This window comes from Centruroides sculpturatus, unplaced genomic scaffold (genome assembly GCF_000671375.1).
Source record: "Centruroides sculpturatus isolate CEXI.00-Female unplaced genomic scaffold, Cexi_2.0 scaffold1094, whole genome shotgun sequence".
In the NCBI taxonomy this organism is placed as follows: domain Eukaryota; kingdom Metazoa; phylum Arthropoda; class Arachnida; order Scorpiones; family Buthidae; genus Centruroides; species Centruroides sculpturatus.
Genome location: NW_019385596.1, coordinates 194,524 through 209,164, shown reverse-complemented (window position 1 = coordinate 209,164; position 14,641 = coordinate 194,524). Strand labels below are relative to the sequence as shown.

At 27.5% G+C, this 14,641-nt stretch overlaps 1 protein-coding gene across 2 annotated transcripts in view; it reads right to left on the bottom strand.

Annotated features, from left to right (window-relative positions):
• LOC111640422 (protein RER1-like) overlaps positions 1–14,641 on the bottom strand; it is a 29,206-nt gene that overhangs the window by 4,764 nt on the left and 9,801 nt on the right. For both annotated transcript variants that reach the window (XR_002759270.1, XM_023386433.1), the window contains exons 2-5: positions 2,928–3,032; positions 2,095–2,194; positions 1,126–1,204; positions 904–1,039 (exon numbers count right to left, since the gene is read on the bottom strand). Coding sequence is in view for 1 of the 2 variants with exons in the window: in XM_023386433.1 (XP_023242201.1) it covers positions 904–1,039; positions 1,126–1,204; positions 2,095–2,194; positions 2,928–3,032 (420 nt within the window). In the remaining variant the exon portion in view is untranslated. The remainder of the gene's footprint in view (positions 1–903; positions 1,040–1,125; positions 1,205–2,094; positions 2,195–2,927; positions 3,033–14,641) is intronic.

Here is a 14,641-nt window from a genome sequence, read left to right as displayed (position 1 = left end):
AATTCTTCCTGTGTTATCTGGTTCTGATTCTCAGAAATATCTGACACAAATTCATGATCAACAGACGATGGCCCTGCCAATTTGTTCATGTCTGGTTCATCTACCTCACTCTATTGTGCATTGAGGAAGTTCTGGAATGGGCACTTTCTAGCTATGTTGTACAAGCTGCATTGCAGAAGCAATATTAGGATTATGAATTGTTGTCATCTTCTTATTCATGCAGAAATAGCAATCTGTAATATGATTAACTGGTTCCCTCCATACCACTGGGACTGGAAATGGCATGGCATGTCCTCTCCATGCAGCCACAAACAGATTTATTGAACAGGTATTGCAACAAAAATGTGGAGCCAATGATCTGTCTTAATCTCCAACTTTACAATCAAAGTACAAGAAGTAGACCAAAGTATGCAATAGTCAAAGCTTATCTAGACTGGGTTCAAAAGTCAATTATTTGCATTTTTGCATTAATTCCACTTTTGCTCTAAATTGGGTCTAAAGATAACCTTGTCTCTGCAATCTCAAGATGTCCGTGTTTGTTTTTTCTTTTTAGTTTTTTCAATCTGTTTAAGAAAACTTCTTGCATGAGTTTGTATAAATTTATACAAAAATTACTTCATTTTATGTGTTTTATACTCCTTGTATAAAAGTTTATATTTGAAAATCTTATGATTTCTTTAAATTAAAGTACAAATGTACTCAAAGCTTAACACATATGAAACACTTCAAAAATAAAATACAATAACACACTATGAAAATTTTTATAAATTCATTGGTATTATACTTATATTTTTAGGAATTTAAAAATAATCATGCCAAATATGATTTAACTATGTTTAGTTAAAATCATATTTCAAAAGAAAAATATTCAAATCATCTCAATTCTTTAGAAAAAAGACATACCTTGATTTGACGTTTCATTGTAAGACAGAAGAGTGTGACAAAGTAAAGCAACAAAATGGGCCAGAAAACTGGTATATTAAAGGCTTCAAAGAAAGTACAAAACATTGCAATGAGGGTGGCTTTTGTTGCTGAATACCTACATAAAAATAAAAACTTTGCAATTAAATTACACAGCTATATTTTATATACAAAATTAAATGAAGAACCACTTAGCTTGCTAACCAAAATTTGAATTCTGGTAACCGCCTAATAAAAGGACGAAATTCTTCATTGGCTTTAGTGGGAAGTTCTGGACCATCATCTAAATTTTTAAATTAATGAATTTTTTGTTTATACATTTATAATGATATATAATTATATGCATAAATATTATATTTATGCATATAAATATAATATAATGTTTAAATACAAATGTAAAATTCACAAACATTTCTAGGCAGCACAGATGAAATTAAACTCTTCATTAAAGCAAATAGCCCAGATAGGATAAAATAGAGTCATTGACAAAAGTTATACATCATGATGATATTGGAATCATATGAAACTACTCATATTAATATGAATATAATGACAATGGTAATAAGTGATTACAATATCATAGCAATGAGACAATTTCCAGTATAATAGCAGCCCAATTAAAAAAAACCTACAATACCTTGTGGGACAACCTCTTGCTGGATACATATGGATAATGGCTAACTGTAAATTTGTAACTTTCAGAAAACAGGATTTGAAAATTGGACCAATCAAAATTAGTATATTTTTAGTGAATGACTGACCACTGAAAATTTTCTTTGTAATCTTTTTTACATAGATTTTTCAGGAACCTATCTATCACGTAAAAACAAATTAGGTGTATTAAATTTAAAAAATTAAAAATATGGCAAACAAAATATTTTTTAGATCATCAAAGGAAATGAGAATCTATAATCAACTGATCATTACAGTCAATTAGATAAAACCACAATTGCATCACCAATTACGAGCTGAATATAATATAATTCTTGCATATCAATAAAAATAACTATTAAGAAATCTGTTATAGCTTGTCTAAAACTATAGAAAAAAATTCAGTATATAAAAATTTCTAATTTTTAAAACAAATATTTTTCATTTCACTAATGTGCTGTCCATTATTTTAGTAAATCATACTGAAAATTTGTTTAATAATTTAACATATTTTAGTCTTACCTGGATCATCAGACATAGCAGGGTCTAATTTTGGTGTTAAGAAAGCAATGAAAAGATTCAGATGATAAATTCCTAAAGCATAGGTAATGATGTACCACCCCTGTGAAATACAGAAAAGTGTTTTCATTTGAATATGTTAAATTATAATCAAATAATAATACTGTAATATTTTTATCCCCAGATGTGTTAAACTAAAAATTGTAAAGACAGACTGAAAAAAAATATTAGTGAATACCTTCAAAAAGACAAATTTATCATTTGATTGATTAACTATTGTTTGATCTTATAATCAAACATAAAATTGTTATGATTGATTATAAGAAATTTATGTTTGATATTGTTAAATACTGTGTGAAGGAAGTGTGTAAATAGTGTATTGTGAAAAAATATGTTCTTTGAGTTTTTCCCCTCCCAGCTTTTATGGACAGATTTCCCAACTTTAATTAAAGGGTAATTATTTATTAAACTAATTTGTAATTTTATTTTAACTATAACATTTTGTTTTTAACTTGTGTTGTCTACTCTGGTATATGTTTTTCGTTCTATGTCTCCCATATAAAAAAAAAACATAGTACATAAAACATACTATATATGAGATGATGATAAACAAACAAATTTACAAAAGTTCTAATTTATTTTCCAAACTAAATTTTGAGATTCGTATTCTAAACGTTATCAAAGCAGCAACTTGAAAGTACTTTACACATTGAAAAACAATTTTTGAAATTTGTTTTAAAAATATTTGGAAACATTAAAAGTAATAACAATTAAATTAAACTAAAATATATGAAACAGAAATTTAATTTTCAAATACTTTTCAATTCAATAATTACCTGAATGTACAATACCCTGACCATATATAGCATTAAAAGAAGAAAAGTAACTATCCATCGAATGGTAGTATAAGGAGTCCAACTATCCAGTAATTTCTGATATAACTAAAGAAGAAAAAAATTAACAATTATTAGTTTATTTTATACTAAGATATAAAATAAAGACATAATTAGTTATACTAGATTACAGTTAACAATCTCAAAAGATGTTAATTGCAATCTATTGGGTTGTTCGGAAAGTAATTTCATTTCTTTTACCACCAGAGGGATTAGCTGTATTTTTACCCATCAATTTCATTCTAAATCATATTGTCATTATACATTTTGACAGCTGACATTTCAAGGCTTATTTGTAAAAAATTTTGTTTGATTCTTTGAAATTGTTTTTTTTGGTATCCCATCAAATATGGAAAATCAAAAGCAGCATTTTAGAATAATAAAGACATATTTTGCTTTAAGAATAAAAATGCTGTTCAAGAAAGAAATTGTGACATGTATGGAGGACGTGTGTTGACAGAACAACAATGCCAAAACTGGTTTGCAAAACTTTGTTCCAGCAATTTCAATATTGAAGATGCATCACATTCTGGAAGGCCAGTTGAAGCTAATAAGACAAAATAAACGTATTGATTGAAGTAAACTGCCAAATAACAACATGATAAATCACTAAGAGATTAAATTTGTCAAATTCAACTGTTTATGATTTATCATGTTTCAAAGCTTGATATATGGGTTCCATATGTTATTAAAGAAAGAGATTTACTTAGTCACTTTGACATATATGATTTGCTTCTCAAACATTAAGAAAATGATCCATTTTTGAAATAAATCATAACTGGCAACAAAAAATGGATTGTTTATAACAATGTCAAATGCAAGCAATCATGAAGTAGAAAAGATGAGCCAGCTCAAAGCACTTCAAAAGCCAATATTCATATAAAAAACTGATCCTCTGTTTTAAGGAAATTTTTTTTTGAGCTTCTACCAGACAATTCCACAATTGATTCAGAAGTGTAGTGTACTGATGTCAACTGGACAAATTGAGTGATACCATCAAACAGAAAAGGCCAGAATTGAACAACAGAAAAGGTGTAATGTTCACCATGATAATGTCACAAGTTTGATAACTTGTCAGAAGCTATTACAGCTTGGATGGGATGTGCTATCACACCCACCATATTCGCCAGATCTGGCACCCTCAAATTATTACTTGTTCTGGTCTTTATAAAATTTTTTAAATTGAAAACATTTACTTCAAATGAGGACGTCAAAAATCACATGGATCAGTTTTTTGTAAGCAAAGATCAGTACTGTTATAAGTGTGGAATCATGCTACCACCAGAAAGATGGCAAAAGATATTGGACCAAAATGGTCAATACATAATTCAATAAAATATTTATATGTTATAAGAAAATTGTTTTTTCCCTCCCTTCCATGAAAAAAAAAATTACTTTCCAAACAACCTAATAGTAATCTGCAGACAAAATATTTGATATAATTTATTCAAATATATTAAATATAGCTTATAAGCTATTTCATTTAATACAGTAACTGTGTATTTTTGTAATGTTGATATAATTAATAAAATTTAAACTTTTGAGTATGTATAAAAATTTTGTTTGTGTTTCAATTTATGTACTATAATTGTTTGAATCTTTTTAAATATTCCTAAATTGTAAACACAAATAATAATAAACAGATTCTTTTTTTTGTATATAAAATAATCTGTTTATTATTATTTTTAGTATCTATACTTGCAATAAGTTACTATTATGCATTAACAATATAAATTGCAAGACATTAATTGTTTAGATCTTCATTATTTGTTAATTCATTAAAATAATTACTACTACTTGTACTAAAATTAATCCAAACTTAATAAGGTTATTTTAATGGTGTAAACATTTTTTCATTTGCATTTCTTTTAGCACATTTAGTTATTTTAAGAAATTTTATTTATTGAAACATATTGGACATTGTCCATTTATAACATTTCCAAAATATAATTATATAATAACAACTATAAGAAAGTTACAATTGCTCTAGTATTTAAATAAACTTTTTAAATCAAAATGACTAATTTTTACACATTTATATATTTTTTGCAGCTAAATAACTGAAAAAGCAAAGCTTCTATTGCACTTCAAACTAATTCTAAAGCCACACAGAAACCGGACACAGTTTTTCACCTATTTCCATCTGAAAAATAGAGAATTGTTAGAAAAATTGAAACATTTACAAACTGATGTGAAAGCATCCTTAGTGTGTAACTTTTTGTCAATGAATGCACATTTATATATTTTTAAAAATGGTCTAATGTTATTCTTTACAAATTTTTTGAAAGTATTAAATGAATTTACTTGTTTAGTTTCTTGTCTATCTACAGTATTTCCTAGCAGTTCTCTTTAGGTTCTAAAAATATATATACAATATATTGACAAAATTGATGCATCAAGAAGGCATTGGACTTGAAAATATCCTTCGAAGTACACCTTAGTAGTCCATGATCCTACAGTTTTCAGCCAATTATATACTGATGAAAATGAAAAGTGGTATACCATAAAACATTGGTTGATTTTTGTGAAATTTAGAAACTTAATACTGATACTGAATAGATCAACTAGCAAAAATGCAGTGTTCATAACTAAAGACAACACTCACTAACACCAAAGTAGAAAATGTTATTGCAAACTAATTTTCATCTGTATATAACAGTCTTCAGGTTTAATTCCACAGAATAGAAAAGTAAAGTTAAATTAAACATTTAGAATTACAGTTGCTATCCTACTTACACAGAATTTGAGTATATGTCAAATTTAAATTTTTTGTAAATTCTGAGATTTCAGTGCCACTTATGAGGTGACACTGAAATTGGTAATATTGGAATGGCATTTTTCTCTAGTATTTGCAATTTTTATAAACTTTTATGATTACTACTCCAAAAATGCATCCAAAACATAATAGTAAATCTAGCAATAGAGATAAATGCAAGAAGTGTTGATTTATTACAATGGAACTAAACTGGACATAACATAACTAAGTATGTTAGATGAAAAAAGTGTCTGTAAGGTGAAAATACTGCTACCAGAATCAATAGACATACTGGTCCTTGTGCTACCAATAGCTGTAATGCTAGTATTCTGGTTTAATAAATATTTCTGCCACTTTGAGCACTTTGACTGCGTGTAGTCCCAAGTTTGGCTGGAGCATAGGGAGAGTCAGCTGTAAACATTCGAAATTCTTTTAATGTATGAAATTTTCTTGTTTTTAACTCAGATATTGCTTTTGTCCTTTTTAAAAGACTGCTTATAAATACTATTTTAATCCGATTTTGAACATTATTTATCTGTAAATGTTGTCAATATTTATATTTCTATTAACTGTCACTTTCACGATTTTACACTTTAAATTGATTAGACTGTTACAATTTGTGTTCATTTTTAAATATCTTTGGGAGTTTTCATTAAAGGGAAGAAAACACAGTCAAAAAATTTATAGTTAAGCCTGTATATACATTATATTAATATGGGATGACAAGAACTCTCTGAATCAGGAAGAAAAGGGAATGATGAGAATTATATACATTTAATCAAGGAAATGTATAAAAATGTTAAACCATATGTTAACCCTGGACTAGTGAAATGGAGTTTTTTGACACCCCTAATGTTTTAAAAGTTGCACTATTTGTAGATTTTGCAACAAATATCCATTTCCTCTTTAGTAGCTTCATGATTTTATGTATAGAGCATGCTCAGAACTTATTATGGTGCTGTGGCAACTCCTGTAAGAGAAAGACGACATTTCTCAGCGGTGTTTGCAAACACCCCACATTATTAACCACGTTTTTTTCAAAATTTATAAATATTTAATTAATTTCTTTTATTTTCAAAATAAATATAATTTGAGTACATTTATTATTTATAATATAAATAGATTTTTTATTCCTGTTTATTATTATAAGTTTATTTTAATTAGTTTTATTCCCTTACAAATTCAAAATGGCAATAGAATGAATCTTGATTATTTGTGGAATGTTGAAGGTACACGTGTAGAAGTATTCAGATTGACAATGTTATTACAACACTTTTGTTTTCTCTTACACTGCCTAAGATTCGATAGTAATGTAAAACACCCTGCAAAAAGAAAAGTGGATAAGCTTGCTCCAATCAGACTTATGTTTGTTGATAACTATGTAAAAAATTATTTCCCATCAGAGTTTGTTACAATTGATGAGATGCAGCTTTCAGGGATAAATGTTCCTTCAGACAATATATACCAAGCAAACCATTGCCTATATCTATATTCTCTGTTTAGTAACATTAATATCTACACAGATGGGTCTAACAGCTCCCTTCATGTCAGCTCAAGTATCTGTATCTTCCTCAAAACTGACATATTTTGCCCAAAATATGTTAGAAGGTAAAAATACTTCTCACATACTTCCATCTATCAAGCTGTTCAGTGGGCCACTTCACTACCAAACAAAACTCTGTCTATCAACATTTACAGTTATTCTCAGTCTGTCCTAAAAGCTCTATTAAATCCCAATTGCAATAGCAATAAAATCACATACATCCAGCACCATATTAAAAATCTTGTAAATAAGATAAATTTTATATATTTTCCTGGCCATTCTGGCATACTTAGAAATGAAAAAGTCGACTTTGAGGCTAAGTCAGCTGCAAAGGACACTAACTTGGACTACACTCACACCCCTCTCTCACGTAGCAGCCTTAAAAATTATATTCACAACGCCATGAAAAAGTGGAATCAACAATGGTTGAGCAGTAAAACTGCTCAACCATCAACAAGACTATTTTCCTAGTGTTGAATGCAGGTTCTCATCACAACTTAAGAGATTTAACATTTGCTACTGCTCAACTACTTACAGAGTATGATAATTTTAGAAGCTACCTGGTGATGTATAACTGGGCAGAAACTGCCTCTTGCTTTTGCTCTACAGAAAACCTAGACACCATCGACCATATGATCTATCATTGTCAAATTTATGATCAACATACACTTATTCTGAAATTAGAAATCTTTACGCTTGGTTTCAGATGGCCATGCTCACTCGATAAGCTTGTTTAGAAGCCACTGTTTGGTGTTTTATATAATTATGTTCAAAAAACACGGAAGAAAAGACTATTTACAATTTCTAATATCTAGTTTTACATTTTAGTTTTCACTAAAAACCGAATACTAATTTTATATTTACGTTGTACCATGTATTTTGGTTTATGTATTCTTAGTGATATACACCCATAGGAGTGGTGCACTTATTCTAATAAAATAAAAAATAAAAAAAAGAGCGAGAAACCACCACACGACCTTTCTCCCATGAAAATAATGTGTAGAGCATGAGTCTGCTAGCGTTATTATTTTATCATGTCACACAAGATGGCTTTAGTACGAGTGTTCTTAATAGAAACGGCCAAATTGTAGCCAAATTCAAAACTCCACCACTCATTGAGATCAAAAAATAAAAATAAGAATATTACATAAGACAAGATCTATTACCCCCTACTCCTGAGTAAGAAATCCTTGACCTCTCCCACACCAAAATACCTTACGTAATTTTTTTAAAAAAACTTATGAAAATAATAGAATAAATACAATTAAACTTACTACAAGTGTCATTTTAAGCATATTTCAGACCCAAATTTATTCAGAGGCTCTTACAAAAAATGGTAACAACAAAGGCAAAATTAAAGAATTATTATAAGAAAAGTTACTCATACTAGAAAATTTTTAATATAATTTTATTTTAATCAATAATTTATTTATGCTAAAAAAAATGCTGCATACCATTATTATTTTAAATCAGTTTATATTTTTATGTAAATTAAATTAGTCAGCACTACATGTAAAGTTTCCTACAAGTCTTTTTAATTACATTTATAATAAAAGATAAATAAATCAAGATTTTATTTTTTTTAAATATGTTTGTTTATTGTTTCAAATATTTGTTTTACTTTCAGATCTAATTTCAGTTGTTTTAAATGTAATTCAATTTAGGTTGATAAATCAAAAACTAAGCAGTGTTATTTGTTTAGTCTATATAAAGACTTCCTTCTACAATCTGGTTCAGTCCTACTAAACGAAGATATGAAGATCTGATATTGACAGTGCTAAGAAGAGTATGAAGGGTGATGGCATTATCAGGTGTTCTATCCACTTTCTCCTCTCAAAAATGTTTGACTATTTGAAATCAAAAATTAATTTTAAAAAATTTAATTTTGTATGCTACATATAATTTATACTTTTTAAGGCAATAAAGGAGATCTTTAAGGAGTAAACTTCTCATAATAAGAGTCCCTAAGCTGTAGTTTCTTTCCTTGGTTTATGTTTATTATCTATCAAGTAACTAAAATGATTTTTGTAAAAATCATTATTCAATAATTAAAAATAAATAATATTTTAGTAAACAACACTTAAAGTTAATTAACATTTATAATCAATTTACTATTAATATTACATATGAGTTTCAATATTAAATAAAATTCTAGAAAATTTATCATCAATTTTGTTGGAAACATAGTAAAACCGATGGTGTGGACAACAGACATTTTTGTTCATAAAAACAACACACAGGTCTTGGTCACTAGAGAGAAAAATTTATTCTGACAGCAAAGGTATTTGCAAAAAGGAAAAATTAATAATAAAACAATTTACTTAAATTATATATAAACAGTTTTCCAGGAACACAAGAAATTATTGGTGGCCATAAAAAAATAACTGAGATTGAAACATATCTAACAATTTATCATCTTATATTTTGACTTTTAATTAGATAATATCTATTATCAAATTATTTAACAAGTATTTTACTATACTTGTAGAATAATTATCAAAGAATTGATTGCTCTTCTTCTTGTATTAAGGAAATGTTTCACATCTATTTTAGTAAACCATTTCCAGCGATGAACCCAAGAAATGAATCTTAACTCTGAATTTCAATACACTTTCACCAAATCCAGGAGCACAGAATTTGCTATTTTCTTGCTATCCTCAATTATTCAAATATATTTACAAAAAAAAAAAAAAAGGAAAATTTATGCTGTCTTCATTGATATCACCAAAGCTTTTGACTGTTCATGTTCTGACTCTGGTTAATAAATTAAAACAATATGGTGCAGGTAAGTTTTTCAAATTTGATTATGCATCTTTTTTTTTTCTTATAAACTACATATTGTAAATAGCAACTTACTTAGTCCAGAAATAATTACAGAATGTGGAATACTTCAAGGTGAACCTTTTTCTCCATACCTTTTCAACTTCTACATCAGTGTTTTTCAACCAGGGTGCCACAGTGCCACAATTGGGGTGTCGCAAAGTTTAGAGCCTTTAGGCATTTTCTTGGAAATTTACTTAAATGTAGTTCAAGATAACTCATTGTTAGTTCTATTTTGCTACGAGATATCTAGTAAGCAAAGAAACTATGACTAATCGCATGTTAATGTAATGTTCTACGCTATGTGTACGCACGACTTGTTACCAGTTCGCCCAAACCACATTGCTTGACCTTCATGTTCCCAGTCCCAGTACCAGGCCAACCACCAGAGAAGAACGATGTGGACACTTATGTCCACGTCGCTCTTCTTGTGTCTTGTATATACTTTAAAAAGCGTTGCATTGTACTTTGAAAAGCGTGTGGTTTCAATCACAAAGTAGGTGCATATTACAGTATTTTCATAGTATTCAAAAGCAATGATGACAAATAAACAATTTTTATCATTTTTTTAATTTAAATTTTTTAAATTGATATGAAAAGGATAAGAAAAAAGTAATGAAATATTTATTTTATATATGCATCAAAATAGTATAAAAAAACTTAACAAAAATTGTTTATCAATAAAATGATAATATAAAATGATGATATATTTGATAATAAAGCTATATTTAAAAAACAATAGCGAGACTATTATTTTACATGTAGGTATTTCGATAAAATTCAATGAACTTAAATTTTGATTTTGAACATGTAGAAACACTTTTGCGTTGCGCGTAATATTCGTTTTCGCAAAAAATTCATCTGGCCCATTAGTCCCCCTCCTTATTCAGATTCTAGATCCGCTGCTGGTCAAGGGTGTCATGATTTGTTATTTTTCAATTAGGTGTGCCACTCAATGAAAAAGGTTGAAAAACACTGTTCTACATAAATGACATAAACAACTTATTTGATAAGGATAATGAAGGAATATATATCAATGGTCGTATTTTTCACTATATTCTATATGCAGATGATTTAGTACTATTAGCACCAACTCGCATAACATTACAACATAAACTCGATAGAGTAAATAAATACATATCATCATTACATTTATTGATTAACACCTCAAAAACAAAAATAATTATTTTCAGGAAAAATATTAATTATCTAATCAAGAAAAAAACTTTTATCTAGACAGCAAACCTCTAGAAATTATCAGAAACATAAAATACCTGGAAATTACCTTTAGCTGGAATGGAGCTTTTCAACACCATTTTAAAGTACTTAATGCAAAAATTAACTTGCTTATCGACAATACTATATATTTATGATCAGCGTTAAAAATATCTGATTTAAAACTTCACACAAAAATTTTCAACGCTATAATTCTTTCTTCCACTTTTTATGCCAGCTCAGTATGGGCTCTTGATTTTTTTTTTTACAAATTTGAAAAATTTCATATTAATTATCTACATAAATTATTCAAGCTTGAGAGAACTGTACCAGATTATTCTGTTAGAGCAGAAACAAATAGAATTCAACTATTTCCTTGGTTTTTAAAAAGACTAATAAGATTTTATTACCAACTTATAAATACAGATGATGAGAATATAAAATTTTTACACCAAAATATGTATCAATCTAATGTTCTAAATTCCACCAAAGATACTTGTCAATACAAATTCAATAATATACTTCAAACATATGGAATCTCAAGTGTTTTATTAGATAAATCTGACATAAATTGGAATAACACCTATACACTACTGATGGAATCCGCCATATCGCAATCAATAACTCAGGATCAAAACTCAATATTGAAACTTATCACCCCTGGTATTCTCAAATTTTAAAAATTCCTTCTGATTCCAGATTTATTATAACTGATATAAATATGAATATTAAACGATTATTCTTACAACTTTGTCTAAATAAACATTCCTTGTTGGTTAATAATACATATATAAACTGTTCTAAACAAAAGTGTTATTGGTGTAAATCGGAAAACTTTTCTATTCTTCATCTGTTGAAAGACTGCACAGCTATTAAAAAATATCGTCAGAAATATCAAATAACAGAAATACTTGGCATGAACCACGATTTAAATTATATGTTAAAAACTGGAAATTTATTAAAAAATGATATGTATAAACTAAATAACTTTTTCATCCAGATTACTAATATATTTAGTAATGATGTTATGAATTAATATTTAGATAATGTTATGCAACTATAACATTTTTATGTATATTTTTCCTATCTCTGTTAAAATTACAGCTATTAAAAAATATCATCAGAAATATCAAATAACAGAAATATTTGGCATGAACCATGATTTAAATTATGTGTTAAGAATTGGAAACTTATTAAAAAATGATANCCATAAAAAAAAAATTACTTTCCAAACAACCTAATAGTAATCTGCAGACAAAATATTTGATATAATTTATTCAAATATATTAAATATAGCTTATAAGCTATTTCATTTAATACAGTAACTGTGTATTTTTGTAATGTTGATATAATTAATAAAATTTAAACTTTTGAGTATGTATAAAAATTTTGTTTGTGTTTCAATTTATGTACTATAATTGTTTGAATCTTTTTAAATATTCCTAAATTGTAAACACAAATAATAATAAACAGATTCTTTTTTTTGTATATAAAATAATCTGTTTATTATTATTTTTAGTATCTATACTTGCAATAAGTTACTATTATGCATTAACAATATAAATTGCAAGACATTAATTGTTTAGATCTTCATTATTTGTTAATTCATTAAAATAATTACTACTACTTGTACTAAAATTAATCCAAACTTAATAAGGTTATTTTAATGGTGTAAACATTTTTTCATTTGCATTTCTTTTAGCACATTTAGTTATTTTAAGAAATTTTATTTATTGAAACATATTGGACATTGTCCATTTATAACATTTCCAAAAAATAATTATATAATAACAACTATAAGAAAGTTACAATTGCTCTAGTATTTAAATAAACTTTTTAAATCAAAATGACTAATTTTTACACATTTATATATTTTTTGCAGCTAAATAACTGAAAAAGCAAAGCTTCTATTGCACTTCAAACTAATTCTAAAGCCACACAGAAACCGGACACAGTTTTTCACCTATTTCCATCTGAAAAATAGAGAATTGTTAGAAAAATTGAAACATTTACAAACTGATGTGAAAGCATCCTTAGTGTGTAACTTTTTGTCAATGAATGCACATTTATATATTTTTAAAAATGGTCTAATGTTATTCTTTACAAATTTTTTGAAAGTATTAAATGAATTTACTTGTTTAGTTTCTTGTCTATCTACAGTATTTCCTAGCAGTTCTCTTTAGGTTCTAAAAATATATATACAATATATTGACAAAATTGATGCATCAAGAAGGCATTGGACTTGAAAATATCCTTCGAAGTACACCTTAGTAGTCCATGATCCTACAGTTTTCAGCCAATTATATACTGATGAAAATGAAAAGTGGTATACCATAAAACATTGGTTGATTTTTGTGAAATTTAGAAACTTAATACTGATACTGAATAGATCAACTAGCAAAAATGCAGTGTTCATAACTAAAGACAACACTCACTAACACCAAAGTAGAAAATGTTATTGCAAACTAATTTTCATCTGTATATAACAGTCTTCAGGTTTAATTCCACAGAATAGAAAAGTAAAGTTAAATTAAACATTTAGAATTACAGTTGCTATCCTACTTACACAGAATTTGAGTATATGTCAAATTTAAATTTTTTGTAAATTCTGAGATTTCAGTGCCACTTATGAGGTGACACTGAAATTGGTAATATTGGAATGGCATTTTTCTCTAGTATTTGCAATTTTTATAAACTTTTATGATTACTACTCCAAAAATGCATCCAAAACATAATAGTAAATCTAGCAATAGAGATAAATGCAAGAAGTGTTGATTTATTACAATGGAACTAAACTGGACATAACATAACTAAGTATGTTAGATGAAAAAAGTGTCTGTAAGGTGAAAATACTGCTACCAGAATCAATAGACATACTGGTCCTTGTGCTACCAATAGCTGTAATGCTAGTATTCTGGTTTAATAAATATTTCTGCCACTTTGAGCACTTTGACTGCGTGTAGTCCCAAGTTTGGCTGGAGCATAGGGAGAGTCAGCTGTAAACATTCGAAATTCTTTTAATGTATGAAATTTTCTTGTTTTTAACTCAGATATTGCTTTTGTCCTTTTTAAAAGACTGCTTATAAATACTATTTTAATCCGATTTTGAACATTATTTATCTGTAAATGTTGTCAATATTTATATTTCTATTAACTGTCACTTTCACGATTTTACACTTTAAATTGATTAGACTGTTACAATTTGTGTTCATTTTTAAATATCTTTGGGAGTTTTCATTAAAGGGAAGAAAACACAGTCAAAAAATTTATAGTTAAGCCTGTATATACATTATATTAATATGGGATGCCAAGAACTCTCTGAAT